Here is a 21,988-nt window from a genome sequence, read left to right on the forward strand (position 1 = left end):
AACCAATGCAGGCCAGTCATTTATCATCAACTCATCTCACCATCTGCTTTAGTTTGGTTTGCATTCAAATTTGTTCTGTGTTTATTTTCATTTGTTTGAAAAAACTGCTGAGATTTTGTTTTCTATCATTTTAAAGGTCCAGCGTTATTCTATTTTTCACCCCAACAACAAAGTATTTGAGGTTTGTTTTCCCAAACTCCCCTGTTTTCTTGAGTTTTAGCCCTCTGAAAAGTCACTTTCATGACGCTTCTAAAAACAGGCTGTTTTGGGGCCTTCATGCATTTGTATGAGTGGGCGTGTCTGTAGACACATACTTCATGCCTCCTTTTTGGAGAGGGTGACCCATAGCGATTGTCTTTTGTTATCCACACACTCTTGTTACTGTTTTCATCCAAAAAACTGCACATTACAGTAAAACACATGGCTATTTAAGAGGCCATTGTGATTGTGAGTCCGTCAAACGCTGCTCGATGGTGTGTGTTTATCACATCAGCAGCAAATGTGAGCATTTTTAAATCAAAGTTAAAGGCATTCTTTTTCTCTACTGTGTATGAGCGAGAGGGAGATTTATGGTCATGTTGTTGATGTAATGTGTTTGTTGATGATTTTAACTGATTTTACTGATGATTTTAAATGTTCTTATTGATTTTAAGCTGTTGAATGTTTTCTGTTGCACTTATTGATCATGTAAAGCACATCGCGCTGCCTTGTGTATGAAATGCGCTATATATACATTTTCTTTGCCTTGCCTTACATCACTGTCTTGTCATCCTCTCCTCTTCTAACCACAGGAATAGTCCATTTAACTTGATAATCATTTGTTTTGTCCAACCGCTGCGTCGGATTGTGCCACTAACACGTCAGATCATGTCAAAGGCAATCTAACAGCTACTAAAAATAGAACTGATTGTGAGCGCTCACGCTGTGCTTTGAATTATCTACACACTGGATTATCTATATACTGAACGTAAATATATTATCTGTGGATAAAGGGACTAGTGGTTAAGGGAGCAGGGTGTAATCGTAGGCTCACTGATTCTAATCTCCTTGGTCCATCACTGTGGGATGTTGATCAGTCCCTTATATTAACCCTTAATGCTCCCTGGGTGCTACAGTGTGGCTTCCCACTGCTCCTCAGAGAGGGGTTAAATGCAAGAACACATTTTATGTATGTAGCTTTACATATATGACAATAAAGTATAATGTATATTGTTTATTAAAACGCGGTGTTTGTTTTACCTGTGAAGTAGTTTGAGAGGGAGGAGCTCACATTCGCACTTTTTTATAGGGTAGGAGGAGCCAGGATTGTCAGTAGGAGGAGTTTCTGCGATGTGACGTCACAATGTGACATTTGGAGCTGACTTTTTACAAAATGTGGAACAGCAAGGGAGGGAGGAAACAGAAATTTTTCAACTTTGGCCCTCTGAATGAGGCGAAAGAGATGTATAGCACTGTAGAAAAACCATTATAAAGTCAATGTTTCATTATAATGCCCCTTTAAATCAAAGCTTTATGATGAAGCAACTTCAGTGTACATTCTTTAAGGAGGCTTAACGAGTGTTTCAGGTTGGCTTTAATCACTCCAGAATCCAAGTGGTATCTGAGTGTGCACACCTCTGTAGGTGGCTGATAGCAGTGTCTCTGTCACAGCTCGTTCACAAAACTTAGCACAGAAACAAGACACATGATAGTTACACTGCATCAGCAAGTATTTCTGTAAATACCCGTTTCTGTATAAGACCTGATACAGGTCATAATATGGTGAGTTTAATCATCATGAAAAGCCAAAATCCAAAAAGTGTTTTTACATTCACTAAAGCATGAAACACTGAGTTATAGGAGACGCTCACTCACACTCATACAAACTAAACCCTGACACCAAAGAGTCTGTGTGTCTGTAATCTGATCCCACTTCCACTGAGAACAAGGACATTTTCACCTAAATTGGCATCTTCCTCTCCATCACTCTCTTCCCTCCCCCCCACCTCATCCATTATGTATCCGCCCCCCACGTCCCCCGTGCAGCTGCAGATGTCTCTCCTCATCATTTTTAAAAACACACAAGCTCTCATATTTCATTTGCTTAACATACAGTAAAAGACGATAACAGTATGAGCAATGGCTAGAACTAGAAGAAAGACAAGCCAGTGCTTTTAACATATCTAAGCACAAAATACACACACGTGCACACAAAGACACACGTATGTAACCTGATGCCTTATTAATGAGGCACGCCAGCAACATCTCATCAACACAGAAACACAAACGTGGTAGCCACTTATACATCAGATTAATTATTCATAAATTAAAGAAAGCAAACATGCATCATGTGTGAAGCTCAAACAGAGAAGATCATTATTCCGGCATTATGTAATAATATTGTAATAATGTAAAGCAAGCAACATAGTTTATTGATCTCATGTTAGATTTATTTTGCCCACTATCAGCAAGCTTTTCCCTCTGTGTGTAATTCTTAATATCAATAATTAATTATTAGTGAATAATATGTGCTGTTGTTTGGTGGGCGGGGCTAAAATGGCTTGTTAGATTTTGCCTGTAGCCAGGGTTGAGTTCAATTACATTTTTCAATTAAGCCTCCAATTATCCATGTTCAATTACAACTCAATTATGATTACGGTGACCAGCATTTTTACAAATTACAATTAAAATTACAATTATCATTTTTCCACTAAAAATCAATTACAATAAACGTTTTCAATTACTCAATTTTAAATAATTACAATTACTGTGCCTGAAAAAAATAACCTCAAAAAACATTTTTATGCCTTATCTCAGAAAAAAGTTCCCAAATGTTTCCATTATTATGCTTTATGATAGCCTTATTTAAAAAGAAATGTCCTACATTTTTCTATTTTTTTGCTTTATTTCAGAAAAAAATTCCCAAACTTTTCTATTTTCATGCCTTACTATTAACCTTGCCTGCCAGATGGATTCTCCTGGTGCTGTTCCCGCCTTTGCCTTTCAAATCCGAACTGAACCGGTTAGAACCAATCATGAGGCAGTGTTGTGGTTTAGGGCGGGATGCGACGAAGGCAGAAGTACTGAAGCAAAACTGGCACATGTGCAGTTGCGGGGAGAGGAACTAGCAGGGCTACTGCTATTAGCATAGCTCCGAATCAAAATAGAAAGACGTCGGTGCAGGAGGATGGTTAACGTGCCCTTAACTCACATACTCATGTTGCAAAAACGACAAAAGTCACTCAACGACATAATGGCCGCAGCATTACTATCCCAAAAATAAAGTTTTCACCAGCGGAGCCTTGTTGTTATTGTAGTAGCGTCTGAGACAGACATCATCATTTGTTACCGTGTGATTGACTAAAACAAATCATAGTGGACAGGATCTTCGCCCAATCAGCTTCAAGCATTCTGTTCATGTCCCTCCCTGGTTCTGAAAGGATTATCCAGATACAAACCCAGATCAATTTGGAGAACTCAAGTTAGAGGGATGGGCTACACATCAATCTGGCTCTTGCCAGATTACTTTACCTAACCTATAGAAACACTGCTTTACGCACCGATACAGATGGAGGTGATGCTGTTAGGGCTGAGGCCCAGTGGGGGGCGCTGCTGCTGCTGCTGCGGCTTCTCCTCTCGGACCAGTTGAGATCCCCCACAGAGGATCCCCAGGTAAGAGGTGAAGACGTGGCCGATGGCAGCGCTCAGCTCCGTCCACTGCATGGCCCGGTGGACCGACACTCGGCCCAGAACCAACGAGTTGCCGGAGAATCCTTTGTTAGCCTCTTCCTCCAGGGAGTCCACGGGACACATGAGGCCCAATCCTCCCCCTGAGAACTGGAGCCGCACCGCCACCAGGTACGTACCTGGATCAGATGAGGAAGAAGCACACGGAGGAGGCGGAGTTTAGAAACAGACAGACAGGAGTCACTGTAAAACAGGAGGATCCAACAGAACAATAGACGGTTATCAGAATCAGAATTAGAAATACTTTATTTTTCCCGGGGAGGAATTACTTGTGTTACAGAGGCTCGAGAAATATTACAAAGAAAAAGAATAAACACTAAAGAAAGAAAGAAAGAAAAAAGAGAGAAGAAAACGTACATAATTAAGTAAAAGACTGTTAATTAAATAAGGATTAAATGCAAGTGCAAACATTACAGTAGAACAAAAATAACAAGATAAAATAATAATAAAAATACAAATATAATACAGATATATACAAGAATTAAAGCTATCAAGCAAGAGTGAATGCGAAAACAGAACAGACCCAACAGGACTGTGGATTGGCTAAAGAAATAATGTGAGGGCTAATTTCACAAAGCCTGTGTTACAGCTGTGTGGTTTCTCCATCTGATCGTGGAGCTAAACGTTTCACTTACTGAGGTTTTCCAACAGATCTTTGCAGTCGTCGGTCGCCACGTCGTGAATAGTGCGGTTACAGTTATCCCTCCTGTCAATGTCCTGCTCACTGTAGCTGCACAGCACCTCCAGACACTCCTACACACACACACACACCACACACATACAAAGCTCTACATGATAAAGCTCCCGTGTATCTTAGAGACCTGTTAGTGCCCCAGGCAGAACACTGGTCTTCTGGAAGTTCCTAAAGTGTCTAGAAGTAGAACAGGAGGCAGAGCATTCAGCTACCAATTGCCTCGCCTTTGGAACCAGCTCTCAGTCTTAGTACGGGAGGCTGCAACTCTCTCTACTTTTAAAAGTAAACTCAAAACCTGCTTATTTGCTAAAACATATACCATATAATAGCGTTAACCTAACCACTTGGAAAAAAGCCCTAAACCTAAAAATAAGAACTAAAAACGAGGATTATGTAGTAGAACACCAATATTATATTCAAACACGATCCACCATCTACACATAGCTCTAATGGGCTGCAATGGGATGATGTCCAGTCAGACACAGTTGTGCCTGGTTGTAAACAACCCCCCACACTTGTTGCATAACCCATCATACTGCTCACACTGCTTCACACCATTTACACTGATGTCCACCCCATATATGATTACGTGCGACCAGTACAAGACAAATCTTTGTCTGTAGTGGTAGCATTTCAGAGCATGGAACACGTCGCAAGACGTTTTATGTTAACCTAATCACTAGGAACGAGTGTATCATGTTTTTGCTGCAGCCTGTGCCTTCTCCTCGACCTCCGAGGGCTCACTTTTCTGTTTCAGGTGTTTTGATGCTGGAGCTGGCGGTTCCTGATCAATGGTTCGTGGCTCAACTAGTCTTGAACACTTGGATGGACTATTCTTCTATCCTATTCTGTTTGTCCTTCTGTTCACTAACCACAACCAGTCAAAGCTGATGGATGCCACCTCTGAACCTGGTTCCGCTAGAGATTTCTTCCTATAAAAAAAAGAGGGAGTTTTTTCTTCCCACTGTCGCTAAATGCTTGTTCTTGTGGATCTTGTTGGGTTCTTTCTTTCTTACTATGGACTTTATATTTTGTTAAGCACTTTGTTGTAATTTGTGCTATATAAATAAAGTTGAACTGAATTGAACTTGTCATGCACACACACAACAATACAATATAATAAATAACAACGTTGCTTTTAATGCAGGCAAGTTTTTAATCTTTAATTTTCACCAATCTAATTTTCAAAACTAAAACAGGGCTCACAAACTCAATTTAGTTCATACGAGGCAGTTTGTTCTAAACTGCAGATTTTAGGTGGGAAAACAAGTAATTTTATCAATAATGTGCCCTAGTTTGCACTTCCACGTATAAATGATTATGTAAGACACTAACAATATACAAGCAACAAATTTCCTTTATTTTTAACCAATTTTCATTTAATTTAGAGATATATTGTCGAATGATTTGGGGAAAATGGCAGGATTTTGGGAACAAGAATAAGAGTTCTTTCATACAGTTTGAGATAAAAAATGACTGCCATCATGTGATATAAACATTGAACAACTGTGAGCGCTGCTATTATTGTGCAGTTTCATTGAATTTGTGTATTTGTAGGGACTGAGATATCTACAACTGAATTGGTTGGTGATTGATGTTCTTCCTACATGTTTACCTTGAGGCCTAAAGCAGCAGCCATGTGTGCAGTGGTCCAGCCATCACTGTTGGTGTGGTTGAGCAGAGCAGCAGGAAGTCCCAGTGCTGCAGGGCAGGCAGGGGCCAGGGCAACGGAGGGGTTAAGGACGAGACGCAGGGTGTCCACATGTCCTGAGCGCACTGCAGCGTGCAGGGCGGTGCAGCCATCCTGCAGACAGGGCAAGGTGAGATTAGTTTGAAATACGGTAATTCAAGGACAACTTATGGATAGGGAGCAACTCTGTATCGTTCCTCTGGGCTGACGTAGTATTGTCCTTCCTCTCACAGAGAATGTGGAAACAAAGGATGTCAAACATGTTGGTGTTTGCTAAAGGAAGCAGGGATGTTGTTACTAAAATGGTAGAAATTATACAAATTCATAGTTTGGGACAAACGCACCCCTGTAAACTTTGTCCGAAATCACTTTTTGTTACAGATAGCAGCTCCACTAAGTAATGTTTATCTCATGTGTTAGTGCTAATTTAGTGCAATAACATTTTGTGATACTAAAACACTACTCTACAATTACCTAAACATTATATTAATATGTTGATTCTCAACTTCAATACCAATATATGAAAATATGTAGCAGTTAATAGCAAAGATAATAGAGAATACCACAGCAGGGAAGCAGGAAATAAGGAATAGTCACACTATTATAAGAGTTAACACTCAAATTTACTGAATTTATGAAACAAACAACAATAAAGTAAAGTGAAAGTGCACTTTGTATCTACAAAACTCAAATAAATGTCTCGAAAAGTTCAATTTAAAAAGGGAGAAACACCCAAAATCATACAAATATATTCAATAAAACGTCCTTTAGCTTGTAAAACATAACATCTGCTGTCATAGGTAAAGAGGCCAACTGAAAATGGGAGTGTGACCCTATTTTGTGACACGATCCACGAGTCGAGAACCACTCTTGTAAAATAAATATGCAGTGAGTAGGTCAGTGAGTAACAATCATGGGTAAGGTTTGAAAACGAAATGTTATGTCTATAACTTCTGTTCCCTGAAGGAGAGGAACGAGGTACAACACATATAGTATGGGATATCACGCCCCCGCGTGGCCTACTGAAGAAAACCTCTAATCACGCCTTTAAGGCAGATGATCTGTGATGACGTAAATGAGGCTCCGCCTGCCTCATAAATACGCTGTCATCACAGTCATCCTTCAGTTCAGTAGCCGCTCTTCACCGAGCCCATCTGTGTAGCGGGGCAAAGAAGTGTTGTACCTCGTTCCTCTCCTTCAGGGAACAGAAGTTATAGACATAACATTTCGTTCCCTTTCAGTCGATTCACTCGGTACAACACATATAGTATGGGACATGTATACACGCCCCGCAGAGCAGCTATGAACCGGAAGCCAACCTCCAGCACCTCTAGTGCATGCTAGACCCAGTGGAAAGAACCGAATGGGCCACCGAAGGGGCCGTTACATCCAGACGGTAAAACCGAACAAAAGTGTGTGGTGATGACCAACTGGCAGCACGACAGATGTCACTCAAAGATACCCCCCTAAACAAAGCCCACGATGTACATACGCCCCTGGTCGAATGTGCTCTTACACCCTGAGGTAACTGAAGACCCCTGCTGTTGTAGGCCAGGGAGATAGCCTCCACAATCCAGTGAGAAAGCCGCTGTTTAGACAGGGCTTTACCCTTAGCTGGATTAGCAAAACACACAAACAGCTGGTCACATAAACGCACACTCCTAGTGCGGTCTAAGTATTCACGTAGAGCACGTACAGGACACAAGGAATGTAACCTCCTTTGCTCCTCAGATGCAAAAGGAGGAGGGCAAAAACTAATTAGCTCAAAAATCATGGAGCTATGAGCTGAAGGGATGATCTTAGGCACATATGCCATGTTTGGGCGTAATGTGACCTTAGAACCATCTGAAGTGAACTGGGTACAAGAAGGATGCACTGATAAAGCATGAAGATCGCCCACTCGCTTAGCGGAGGTCAAAGCGAGAAGTAGTGCAGTCTTATATGACAGAAATTTCATATCTGCTGACTCCATAGGCTCAAAAGGGGGGCCACAGAGAGCATCCAGCACTACAGTTAAATCCCATGAGGGGATGATGGATTTCACCACAGGCCTCAGCCGGCGAATTCCCTTTAAAAAACGCATGGCCAGCGGATGCGCACCTGGCGTCACTCCATTGAAACCAACATGGCAGGCAGATATAGCCGCCAAATAAACCTTAATAGTGGAAAAGGACAGACCTTTATCCAACAATTCCTGAAGAAAAGTCAAAATCTCCACAATCGAACACTGAAATGGGAGTACATCTCGGTCCTGACACCATTGCTCGAATGCTCGCCATTTATAAGCATATAAGCCACGAGTGGATGATGCCCTAGCACTCTGGATCGTTGCCACCACACTTGGGGGCAGACCCTGAGCCATTAAATTTGACCGTTCAACAGGTAGGCATGTAGCTGCCACAATTCCGGACGTGGATGAACCACTTCTCCACCTGCCTGCGAAAGGAGGTCCCTGCGTAGAGGAAGCTGCCACGGCTCCGCTGCCAGTAGATTGATTATCTCGGCATACCATGATTTCGCAGGCCACCGAGGGGCCACCAGAATCAGGGACAGACCCTGACGACGCACTCTCTCCAACACAGGCAGTATCATTTCTACTGGGGGAAACGCATACAGGAGCATGTTGGGCCATGGGTGCGCTAGCGCATCCATACCCAGAGGTGCATTGTGGTCTGTTATGGAAAAGAACAGGGGGCAGTGGGCGTTTGCCCTGGAAGCAAAGAGGTCCACCTCCGCCCTGCCAAATCGAACCCATATCTGAGCCACTACCAAAGGGTGTAATCTCCACTCTCTCACAAGGGGACCCCCTCTGGAGAGAAGGTCTGCACCCAGGTTCAGGCGTCCTGGAACATGAGTGGCTCTCAGAGACAGAAAATGAACGCTGCCCCACATCAACAGAGAGTGAGTCAGTTTTAGCAGGGGAAGTGATCGTGTACCCCCTTGCCTGTTTATGTACGAGACCACTGTAGTGTTGTCCGTCCTGATCAGAACATGTTGGTCTGATAGCACAGAGCGAAAATACTTCAGGGCCAAGAAAGCTGCCAGCAGCTCCAGATAATTTATGTGAAGCCTGCTCTGTACTGAGGTCCAGAGTCCTCTCACTGCTGCTCCGTTGCACAGAGCCCCCCATCCCATCAGGGAGGCATCTGTGGTCACCACTTTGCGAAAGCACACCCTCCCTACCGGGGAGCCCTGGCTTAGTAACCCGGGATCCCTCCAAGGGTGGAGAGCCATCATACAAGACGGAGTTATTATCAACATCCGCTGGAGGTGACGCTGTGGACACAGCCGGTGTGAGCGAGACCAGCGCTGAAAAGCGCGCATCTTTAACAGTCCGAGCGGCACTACAGCAATCATAGACGCCATCATGCCCAAAAGCTGCAGGACCAATCGGAAACGTAGTTTGCGTCCCAGTTGAAACTGAGCGAGGCAGCGGTGAAACGCGGCCACCCTGCCCTCCGACAGACGCGCTCGGCCGGTTAAAGAGCATATCTCCAGACCGAGGAAAGAAAACTGCTGACTCGGGGTCAGCGAGCTCTTTTTCATGTTCACTGAAAAGCCCAGAGCTCGGATATGGGACAGAACAAGAGACAGATCTGCTGCTGACTGCTCTCTCGAACTCGCTAACAGAGCGCAGTCGTCCAGATAGGCTAAGACACGCACGCCTTTCTCCCGCAGAGGAGCTAACGCCGCCTCGACACACTTGGTAAAGGTGCGAGGGGCGAGCGACAAACCGAACGGAAGCACAAGGTATTCGTAGGCTACACCTTCGAATGCAAACCTTAGAAACTGCCTGTGGTCCGGGTGTATTGCCACATGAAAATAAGCGTCCGTGAGATCTATAGTTGTGAACCAATCCCCCGGATTGATAGCGCTCAGTAGCTGTCTGAGTGTTAGCATCTTGAACCTGTACGTCCGCAGATACCTGTTCAACACTCGCAGGTCTAATATAGGACGGAGTCCCCCCCCTTTCTTCGGAATAATGAAATAACGGCTGTACCAACCTCTTTTCATCTCCGAAGTGGGCACCACTCTCACCGCTTTCTTGCTCAAAAGCGTGTGTATTTCCTCCCTCATTACAGCTGCAGCCTCCTTCTTTACCACTGTGTTTATTACAGAAGTGAAGCGTGGAGGTCTGACCCGGAACTGTAACCGGTAACCCATAGCAACGGTCCTCTCTACCCAAGGGGTGAGTGCGCATGCGCGCCACCTGGGAAGGTGGGCAGCGAGCGGACTGACCTGTAGCACTGTGGGTGGAGTGCTGCTGCCCTCTAGCGTGCTGGGGGGTAGCAGCCTCACATGACCGACCAGGTTTACATGAGTTGGAGCTTGTGTTGTTTTTCTTTGTTTTTGTATACAAAATGCACTTTTTATTGAGTGCCACATGGGCATATTTGCAGTAGGCACAGAGTGAACCTTTAAAGGGGCACCAAGAAAGTGACGAACATTGCAAAACTTTACAGTAACCTGAGAAACATTCAACACCCCCGAACTGGGGTTTATAAACAGAGGTAACAGATGTGCATTTGTGTGCATGGGGGGATTGTGCTTGGGAGACTGTGTTAGGAGAGAACAATGCCTTTTGGGATTGGGCCCCTGAACAGAACTCGGCCGGCGCCTTTTCGGCGGCAACAAAATAGGGACAGCAGCGTCTCCCTGCTGCTTCAGTCCCTCTCCACTCAGTCCCACTGCTAGGAGGTGTGTGGCTTCTTCCGCCTATGCGCTGGGCCCTTTTGGAAGCCCTGCGGCGGACCTTTGCTCCAAGCCGAGTGGTGTGGAGCATGACGAGGAACCTGCGGCGCAGGAGGCTGCACCTTCCCCGGTTGTCCGAAACCTGACGGAGGTGTAGCCTTCTTGTAGGGCGGCGGAGGTGGCGCTGCAGGCCTGCGTGCACCTGCCGCTTGTTTGGGCTTAGCGTCACGCCTGGGTATGATGCTGCGCAGGGCTTCAGCTTGTTTCTTCCCTAACTCAAAACGTGCCTGAATGGCGTCAAGAGATTGCCCGAACAAACCCATGGGAGATACCGGCTCGTCCAAATAAACGGCCCGGTCTCTCTCTGGAACATCCGATAGAGTCAGCCACAGGTGTCTCTGTGACACCACGGTAGACGCCATTCCTCTGCCGAGGGAGAGCGCTGCACAGCGGGACACCCGGAGGATATAATCCGTGGCGACCCTCACCTCGTTAAGAAGAGGAGCCAGAGAGCTGTCGGGGGGAAGCAGCGAACTGAGCTCAGCCAGCCGCATAGCCTGATAGGTCTGCAGCATGGTGACAGAGCTCAGTGCACGAGCGGTGCCTGCCTGTGCTCTGTAGATTTTATCCAGCTGCGAGGAGGAAAATCTACAGTGCTTGGAAGGAAGCGATGTGGGGCCGCTCACGCCATGGTTGTGAGAAGGCGCCAGATACGCAGCCAGAGAAGGCTCCATAGGTGGAGGGTTGACTAAGCCAGCCTTTTCCGCTCCATCCAAATCCAAAAACTGTCCATAGCCGGGCACCGTGACGCGGGTAGACAGTGGTTTGTTCCATGTTGATGTCAACTCCGAGATAAAATCCGGGAACATGGGCAGGCTATTCTTAACCACCCTAGGCTCGGGAGGGAGAAAAAATCCCGCAAACCGTGACGGTTTTTGAACCGGGGGAGGAGAGGGCCACTCCACTTCCAGCCTCTCAGCTGCACGGCGGCACAGAGAGTAGAAAGATGTGTCGTCCTGGTTAACCGGCGCAGCAGCGGCGGCACATTCTCCAGGCGACAACGCATCTAGCTCATCCTCCGACAAACCATGAACGTCCAGACCGATGTCCAGCACGTCATCGTCCTCACGGTCGGCTTCTAGTCCTACCAGAGGCAGGTTAGAGCCCTCGGAGAACTCCGGCTCGACCTCGGCCAACCCGTGCACGTACTCCATGTGGTCAGCCCAGCTAGTAGCGGGGACTTCGACCACAGGTTCCTCATCACCAGACTCGGACGAAGCCGGGTCCCTAGACTCGGATAGGAGAGGGTCATGCCGTGCGACCGCAGCTTTTCCCAGAACCTTCTCCACGAAAGTGACCCGCCTTTCCAAGGTTGAACGCCGAAGCTGGCGACAAAACGCACAGGACTCGGGCTGTGTCAACGCTCTCCTGGCGTGGACTATTCCCAGGCAGACGGGACATGCTTCGTGTAAGGAGAAGCCGCACCCCTGAGGACAGGGGCGAACAGAAGACTTCTTCCTTGCGTTAGCCTTCGTGCTCATTTTGATACACCGAAGCTTGTTAATAGAACTAGCGCTCCGCGGGCAGCAGCAGCAGCTGCTAACACCAACAGGAGCAGTTAAACTAATTCTAAGTAGGCAGTAGCCAAGGCAGAGACAGAGCTAACTAGCAGCAGCTTGTTAGCTCCACTCGGTAGAGGTGTTCTTAGCGAGGTGAAGAGCGTAAGAACTGAAGGATGACTGTGATGACAGCGTATTTATGAGGCAGGCGGAGCCTCATTTACGTCATCACAGATCATCTGCCTTAAAGGCGTGATTAGAGGTTTTCTTCAGTAGGCCACGCGGGGGCGTGATATCCCATACTATATGTGTTGTACCGAGTGAATCGACTGAAAGGGAACAGTTCTTTTTCTCTGTTCGTTCTGTTTAGCCAAACCTGCAGTTATTTGCTCTCTTTCTTCACCCTTCTGTTTACTAAGCTGACACCAAAGAAAGTGGATTATATCATATTGTGAAGCACATCTTAGCTTTTCAGAGGCGAATATTGAAGAAAATACAATAATTTAAAGTCATGGGAAATGTGGCCATTTGAATGGATTTATAAGAATCAATTTTCACAGAAATACAGGACACGATGCATCCCTTATCGGTGTAATAAGGGATAGGTAGTGTTGTGCTCGAAAAGGGAAAATCTGTTTTTCAAGGGATGGTTGGCATTGGCAACCATCTCTGCATCGGGATCTTAAAACATCCTAAAATGCAGGATAGTGACTTATTCACACTCCACATTTAGCATGTGCCCTTAACCCAGTTTGAGGCGTCCTCAAACTGTTAAATCATTACATTTGACCTGACGCACACTGGCCAACATTTTCCTGTGCACTAAAAATAGCTGAGCACTGGAGATGTTCTATACGCTATGGAGACTGTGGCAGCTCAGCAGGAGAGCTCAGCTAAATGTAGAACAAAGAAGCTAACTAACTACAATCACATGCTACCACAGCAACCAGCTACAGGACCCCTATGGTTACCGTAGAGACACAGGAAGCTGTTACAGGAATGAACATGCACGACGCAGGAGGGCTGTGAACTCCTCATGTGAATCAGGTCAAGATTGAAATGAGAGATTAACTTTATACACAAAGAGCTCATACAGCAGCAGCCGGTTCATGCTTTTCCTACCAAACAGTTTTGTTTTAGCGAAATATGTTAGTAAGAATTTTCCATGATGACTTTGAATGCACCATCATGTTAATCAGTGTTCATCTGCAGCAGATCTCCTGCTGTTCAGACTCAGTCTGATATTCTTAATGGTGCTTCTTTCATATTATGATGCCGTTATATAAACTCATACTGTGCACTGCAGTCTGAAGACCAATCAAAACAAGCATTACAACATTTGATCTGTGCACTCTTGAGTAGACGTACAAGAAGCAACCAATTTCAACGCAATTTCAAGTGAAAAAAGATGTAACTTGTACTCTGGAAGTTACTGTAAATAAAAGGAGATGAAGCCTCTATTCTCTAATTGCTACATTTTAATACAATAAAAAAAACACCAAGTGTTGCTATTACAAGGTATGAAACAAACACATTGCAAGTACAGTAATTTTCTCTTCAATGTTTAGTTTTCAGAAAATAAAATAGGATTTTATGTCTCGTTAAACCACCTATTGATAGTTTTCAATATAAACCTTTAATTTAGGAATCAAACCAATGTTTTAACGTTATGAACATGTTGGCTGGTTTGGTATACTGTACATTTGATGGATTATTATGGTTTTCTGGATGCATTAATAAAAGATTACATGTTAAGAGTCAAACATACCGCAGTGGTGAGTGAGCGGTCTGCTCCGGCACGCAGTAGAACTCGTGCACAGTCCAGTTTTCCCGCCTCACAGGCCAGGAAGAGCGAAGTCTGTCCTCGAGCAAGCACAGAGTCCACAGCAGCTCCAGCAGAAAGCAGCGTTTCCACACAGCTGGAGGGAAAGAATTACTCACATTTAATTATTTTTTATCTGTTTTTAGAAGTTAGTAATGGTTCAGAAAAGAAATCAATAATTCATTAAGTTAGAGGTTCACAGAAGGCGTAGGACAAATTAACCTCATATTATTCACTGCATTTTCCTAAATACTGTATCTCTTTGGATATTTAGAATAATCTGCTGTAAACTCCCATGCACTAACTAGCAGCAAGGACATAAACTCATGGACCGGGGGGCCAAATCCGCCCTTTAGAGCATCCAATTCGGTCCATAGGAGAAAACATAAATCATTGTATAAATGAAACTTTTTGTTTTCCCGGTGTCGTATGATTTTTACTGTTAAACTGTTGAAAAAAACTAAAAACTAACAAAATCCTGTAATTTTCCTCAAATTATTAGATACTATTGCCCTTAATTAAATAGAGATTGGTCGCAAAATCTAGGAAATTTAAATTGAAGATCCTTTTGGGACTGATATCTGTCACTTATTGCTTAGATATTGTCATTTTCTTACATATTCTGCTCCAGGGCAGCTGTGGCTACAATAGTAGCTTACCACCACACGTGTGGAGTGAAAGAATAATGCCTGAATTCTGTGAAGCGCTTTGAGTGTCGATGATAAAGCGCTATATAAAATCCAATGCATTATCATTATTATATTTAATATTTTATGTACACGTAGAAATGCAAACTAGAGCACAATAATGTTGAAATTGCTTATTTTCCCGCTGTGGCCCGCTTAAGATCGAACTGCTCCGTATTTGGCCCTTGAACTAAAATGAGTTGGACGCTCCTGACAGACAGTCCATTGTTATTTTTGTTCTCAATAACACTGGTTTACAGGTGTTTTAGTGGATAGGCAAGAGGGTGCATATATAGATAAATATAGATATATATAAAGTAGCTCTGGGAGATTTGTTATATGTATCCAGGATTTGGCATAAATTATTTACAACAAGTCAGTGTGGTTTATGTATTATATATATATTCAGAGTGCCTACTCTCCCTGTTTCTTCCCTAACCGTCTGCCTCTCACATAAACTGCCCCGCCCACACTCAGCTTTCCACAGACAACATGGAGGCGCACACGGACGACAAGTGTGTGTCCATGTGTGTCCGATGTGCAGGTTCAGTTCCAAGACACAGGCATCGAGCAGTCTGAACTAGAGCTTTAATCAGAATCGGTTTTATTCACCAAGTATAGTTTAAAAACAATACAAAAAATGTAACTTGATGGATGGTGCGAATAACAAAAACAAACCAGAAACACTATAATAATAACAATAATAATAATAATAATAATAATAATAATAATAATAATTTCAACCCAACACATCCGTGCGCGCATGTTGATCCGATGCAAATTGCTTTAATATCAGCTTTTTTTTTTACTAGTTCCTCATTCTGCATAAAACTATAAACATGACAAATGACAAATTTACGTACTACAACAGACAGTTGCAGTACATAAACAGTGTGTCTTTCTTGCGCTAATCGAAATACGACACCTGACCATTTATTTACTGTGCAGCGTCCAAACCTGGCCTAAACTTGTGGAATAACGATCGAAATTAAGCCCAAAAAATGAGCTTCATTGGGGAAAAATGTTAAGCTCTAGTCTGAACAACCCAGTATGGTTTTTGATTACCGTAATTTCCGGACTATAAAGCGCACCGTAATATTAGAATCATTCCAATAATTTAGCAACTTTCTAAGAAAAATCCACACAAAACCTGCAGCTTAACATAGGCTGCACCCTTTTGGCTGATGATGGTGCCTTTCAGACAACTCGGCCAATCAGAATGGGCAGGTAGGCAGGCTGCTGTACTCCTGTTAATGGAGGTTTCGTGTGACGGAGCACAATTTTGTGGTGACATGAAACTTGTAGAACTGGGAAAATTCACAAATTAGCCGCATCATTGATTAAGCAGCAGGGTTCAAAGCGTCGGAAAAAAGTAGCGCCTTATAGTCCAGTAATCTTATAGTCCGGTAATCTTATAGTCCGGGAATTACGGTAGTTTTTGAGATTGTGCAAAATTCCTATCCTGAACTACTAGAACTGTTGGATCTGCAGTAGGCTTCATTTAATCTGAGCACTGATCCTTTCTGACAAAGTAAAACTCTGATTAGTAAAACAGGCCCCGGAATAATTGCCAATCAACTTTGTGATCATAAAATTCTCCTACAGAAGTGAATGACATCATTAAACCAGTGAAAAAGCAGAAATCCTGCAGTTTGGATTCCCAGTGGAAATCTGAGTATACTGAGTCACAGCTACTAAAAAACTCAGGAAAACAGGCTCCTGTTTGTTTGTGTGTATGTGTGTGTGTGTGCGTGTGTGTGTTGGATATCACACTCTAAATAACTTGGTGATCAGATGTTACAACACTGCACATTCCCCGGTGGCTTCTGGGAATCGGGTTCATTTGGCAGGGCTTTAGCTCCACTCTCTGATATGGGGGGGTGGGCGGCTGGTGGGACACACTGCGGTTCGTTGAGGCAATGCATCCAGATCAATGTGAGGGATCAGAAACAAATCCTAGCCTGCAATAAACCAGCAGATATCTACATCTCCTCAGGGATTGCTGATGATGGAATGTGCCCTCATTCTGTGCAGAGTTCGCAGGTTCTTCCAGTGTGTGTTTGTGTGTGGGACTGATTGCAACCCTGGAGAATTATGATGAAATATAACTATAAACTAGAGTTTTCACCTATAATAGTATGCTTCAGTGCAGTTTTTCTCAAACTTTTTTGGCTCAATTACCCCCTTTATCGGACTACTCAGGATACTATGGAAAAACAACTACAGAGCATAATGATGAAACGAAAACATTAATTTTAAAGAATTTCATTTTGTATTATAAATGGAATGAAACAGTAATTAGTGCCTCCTGACCAGATTTATTTCTAAACTTTCTTTCCTGCTGTGGGACCAAGACTCACCTTTGTATTTTCAGTTCATATTCCAATCAAGATCATTTCCATCATCATTTTGTGTGTTTTTGTTGTCATTTTGTGTGTTTATCTGTTATTTTTATGTATTTTGTAGTGATCTTGTGTATTTTTCTCTCATTTTGTGTGTTTTTGTTGTCATTTTGTATGTTGCTGGCAATAGTAATTAGTGTTTTTCACTCTTAGTGCATGTGTTTTTGGTGTCATTTCATGTATTTTAATAATAATTATAATGCATTGGATTTTATATAGCACATTATCATAGACACTCAAAGCGCTTTACAGAATTAAGGCATCATTCTTTCACTCCACACTTAGTGGTGGTAAACTACTATTGTAGCCACAGCTTTCCTGGGGCAGACTGACAGAAGCGAGGCTGCCATAGTGCGCCATCGGCCCCTCCGACCACCACCAACACTCACTCACTCACACACTACATTCATACTAAGCAATGTGGGTGAAATGCCTTGCCCAAGAACACAATAACAGATACTGTCCACCACTGTGGCACCTGGAATTCTCAGTGGTCTCCCATCTAAATACTAAGACCTCATGAGCTCGGCCAATGACAGGCTGGCATGGCCACAATTTTGTTGTTGTTCGTCTGTTCTTTTCATTATTCAGTATATTTTTCTCTTATTTTGTGTGTTTTTGTTGCTGTTTTGTGTGTTGCTGGTGATATTTAGTATGAATATCATGTTTAACTTAAAAAAATGTAATACGCCATATTTGTAATGCTTTCATTTGTTAATTTTCCTCCCTCTTTTTCTCAAGTACCTGCTGTAGTGCCATCGCTTACCCCTATGGATACACGTACCTCCATTTGAGACACACTGCTTTAGTGCGACCCTTCTGAAGTATTTTCAACCTCATTATCTCCACGTCGTTCTCAAACTCGTAAAGAATCGGTGACGGTATGCAGCAGACACGCCGGCAAAGCTGCTGGCACTGAAACCCAACTGTGTTAAAGTCTTTGGCACCACACTAGTGTTTGACACGTGGGAGCTTCCAGCTGTGCTTGTCTCACAGCAAAGTAGGAGTGATGAGTCATGAAGTGAAAACATCCACACGCTTCTTTATTGGCTGTATCTGCCCTTGTTTAAGTGATGTTTACTTCAATAACGCTTCAGTCACTGTGTTCAGTTTTTATCTGTCTTTGTCCATGTGTGGGTCAGGGTCACTTCTTGTTTACATCACCCCGTCTGTCCTGAATGAGTAGGAGTCTCTGCTCTGTCTTGTCTCCACGCAGGTGTGTCCTACCACCTGCGTGGAGACAGGTGGTAGGACACAACACTTTCACTATCTAAAGCAGTGGTTCTCAAACATTTTAGCCCGCAACCCCAAAAATAAAGGATCCAGAGCCGGGGACCCCCACTGTACCTGAAGAACACTGAACATTAAAGAACAGTCATATGGAGACAGGGTCATCTATAAGGGGGAATAAAGGGGAGATATTTTTGGGGCCCACCCAAATTGATGGTCCATTGTTTTATGAATCTGTGATAACCACATTTTTTATTGACCTGAATAATATCCAATCCATGAAGTTCATTATTATTTGCTCTATAATATATAGTCATCCTGGAAAACGTGGTGAAATAGGGTTTTAGAAAATTTAGTAAAATGGTAAAGAGGTTTGAAAGGGTCAACATTGGAACAATTTGTTGAAAATGGCAAATAATGGGCATGGTAAATTGTGAATGTGGTTAAATTGGAAAAAATAAGCATGAAATATGGTGAAAAGAGGTTAAAAGTGACAATAATGCGTCAACATATGTGACATTAGGTGGAAAAGTGTAGAAAATGTTTAGAAGTGCTGAAGATGTCTTGAAAGTGGGAAAATGTGCAGCAAAGGCATTGAAATGTGCTGAAGAAGTGGCAGAAATGGGAGTAATGTAGAAAAATGCATAAAAAGGAGCAAAAATATGGCAAGAAAAAGTGATGAAAATAGTTAAAATATGGCAAGTTTGGTGTAGTTGGAGAAAATGGATAAAAATAAGCAAAAATGGGCTCAAATTTACACAATATTCTTAGTTTTTTGGAGGCATCTGGCGACCTCCTCTCAGTGTCTTGCCACCCCAAATGGGTTCCTGACCCCAAAGTTGAGAACCCATTATCTAAAGGAGTGTTTGAACAATAGGAATGTCTTTCCCTTTCACTCATTCTTTTTCTTTTGGGCTCCTGTCGGTTCTTTGTATGACTGTCGTTTGTAGTTTTATTCAGTTAATGAAGCAACTAGGTTAAAAAAAATGCCAATCTTTGTAGTGAATTAGGACTCAAATAACAAGCCCTCGTCTCCATTAACAGGGATTATAGGAATCCTTGGTAAGTGGGTGTTAAGAGTAAGTCAGTGAAATGCACTGGGTCTCACCTGGTTCGTCCGTGGGCAGCAGCACAGTGTAAAGGTGTGAATCCATTTTCATCCGAGACATCAGCAGGTGTTCCCGCAGACAGCAGCAGCTTCACACACTCTGACAGAGAAACACAGAGAGGTTTGAGTAGTACGCTGAAGCAGGGATGAGTGGAACAAAGCATGCTGGGTAAGAAAAGAGGGAAATACTGCAGTGAGCTGAGTAACAACTTTATTAATAATGAACACTTACAGGTTTTAGGTAAAAAACTAAATTGGAATTAATCTCTCAGAAATTTCAGTTTCTAATATGACTATTAGGTCAGTGTACAACATTAAGGAGATAAAGATAGAGTTGAAGAAAGAGAATAAACTCCTGCTCACAAACTCTTGTCTCAGGGTTTGGATCTCGTGCTTTTATTGTGCTTTTCCAAGCACGTTAATAAAAAGTGCCTTTTTAACAATAGTAAGTATTAATTCATCGTTAATACATGTAAATGTCCGCCAACATGCTGACACTAATTATTCCTAAACTTCCCATGAAGGAGAAAGTTCATCAGTATAGTTAGAGGCTAGGTAACCTAAGCTGCCGTAAACCTATTGTGCCGTCTACAAAACAGCAGAGTTACAACTGTCGCCCCCTGCAGTCATAGATTTTTTTGGGCCACGGATTTTGTTTATCAAATTTTGGTAACAAAAAAGCTTTACATCAACTTTTTTAACTTTTACTAATTTTTATAGCAACCCAAAGCAGCACAGGTTGTCATTTTGACTGAAAAATCTGCTAAATGATCCTGAATGCTTGACCTCCTATAGAACTCAATGGACTAAAGGGGCGATTGGCGTCAATGACGTCATTTCAACATGGCGGCGGCCAGGCTCTCAAATGGTAAACTAGTGCCATTTTTAAAGGTTAATAAAATGCGTTTTTTTAGGCATGTATAGGCCTTTGATCCTCAGTAGAGGATCCCTTTAAATGCTAGCAGCTGCTGTAAAAAATGCTGTTTCGCCAAAAATTGCCTGGCCTCGACCATTGTTGCGAAGTAGCTATAATTATTTTATTAACACAGCTTTACCAATGCTACAGCAGCTTTCATGGACACAAATGTACACTGTATTCATATACAGAAGTACCTCTGTTTGTGTTAGATTTTGAGAAAAGTAAGGACTGACTGACTATAAACTGTATCTAGCCTTTTTGTTGCACTTGATGAAGTCTTTAAAATTGGGTTGAATCAAAAAAAATTTCCAATTATATACTCATGTTTTAGTTATTTTGTAACAGAACGACCAACAAGACATTTATCTTCTTTGGTAACAATAATAATATATATTACTCCCATGGGTCTCCTCCACCATCACAGCCTTTTACCTACAATGGTCCTCATCATAAATCTAAGGTCCTCTGCTGACAGACGACAGTTATTAAATATCTCAGCGATGCGACACATGCAGTCTTGTGCCCCGTGCATCTGTATGCATTAACTCTTCCCCGTGTGTGATGCATGAGCATCAGGCAGAGGTTACAGTCACAACATGACAGCTCACACACGGAGAAGATGGCGCCCAGCGTGATGGGATCAGATGCAGCTCATATTGTACAGCAGCTCAATAAAAGACAGTGTATGTACGATTCTCATGTGCTGCCTTTTCTCCATTAGTGCTTTGATCTCTTTTGGTTTTATAATGAGCTTGTTTGGTCAAACTGCTTTAGAGTAACAAACTACTGATTACTAATTACACCTGTCAATAGCAAGAATAAAGTGTCAGGAAGGCTGTCATTAAGTGGCGTTCGTTACCCTAACCCAGGGGTCTGCAACCTGCGGCTCAGAAGCCACATGTGGCTTTTTGACTCCTTTGCAATAGCTCCCTATATAGCTATAAAAAAATTTGAAATAAAGAGTTATTTTCTTACAGAGGCGATTAATAATTAATGACAAATAAAATCATGATATAACAATTTGTTAACCTAAAATGAATCACGTTGTGCAATGACTCAGCACCTTGCTACTTCACCTCCTGCAACATCTACAGACCATCAACTTTCCTGCACCTGTGGCTAACCTTAAGTTTTAAATCCCTGGTACGATAACTAAAACAAAAATACTATTCTGGAAGAAAATACAGATTTTATTTGTGTGGGGACAGATTAATTTAACCGCCAATGTGCAGGTTAAATATGCATGTTTTATGTGTGGCAAGAAATTAGCAGTTAGCATGTGTTGACATGCGTTATCAAACGCCAAGTTACTTTTTGTGGCCCTTTAAACACATTAAATAAAACAAATCTTCTTTATATACCATTGTGTTCATGTAAACTGAGATTAATATAATTTGAAGATGCAAGATACTGTTTTGTTGTCATTTACATGATCAATATAAATCAAATCAAACCAAACA

General features: G+C 42.8%; 1 protein-coding gene across 2 annotated transcripts in view; it reads right to left on the minus strand.

Annotated features, from left to right (window-relative positions):
• Positions 1–21,988, minus strand: part of cttnbp2 (cortactin binding protein 2) — a 114,898-nt gene that overhangs the window by 14,201 nt on the left and 78,709 nt on the right. Inside the window, exons 6-11 of one of the 2 annotated variants that reach the window (XM_028448957.1) lie at positions 19,610–19,709; positions 14,130–14,280; positions 6,036–6,224; positions 4,362–4,479; positions 3,540–3,845; positions 3,329–3,412 (exon numbers count right to left, since the gene is read on the minus strand). In XM_028448957.1, coding sequence (XP_028304758.1) covers positions 3,329–3,412; positions 3,540–3,845; positions 4,362–4,479; positions 6,036–6,224; positions 14,130–14,280; positions 19,610–19,709 — 948 coding nt within the window. The remainder of the gene's footprint in view (positions 1–3,328; positions 3,413–3,539; positions 3,846–4,361; positions 4,480–6,035; positions 6,225–14,129; positions 14,281–19,609; positions 19,710–21,988) is intronic. The other variant, XM_028448958.1, reaches the window with a different exon arrangement.

This window comes from Gouania willdenowi, chromosome 6 (assembly GCF_900634775.1).
Source record: "Gouania willdenowi chromosome 6, fGouWil2.1, whole genome shotgun sequence".
In the NCBI taxonomy this organism is placed as follows: Eukaryota; Metazoa; Chordata; class Actinopteri; order Blenniiformes; family Gobiesocidae; genus Gouania; species Gouania willdenowi.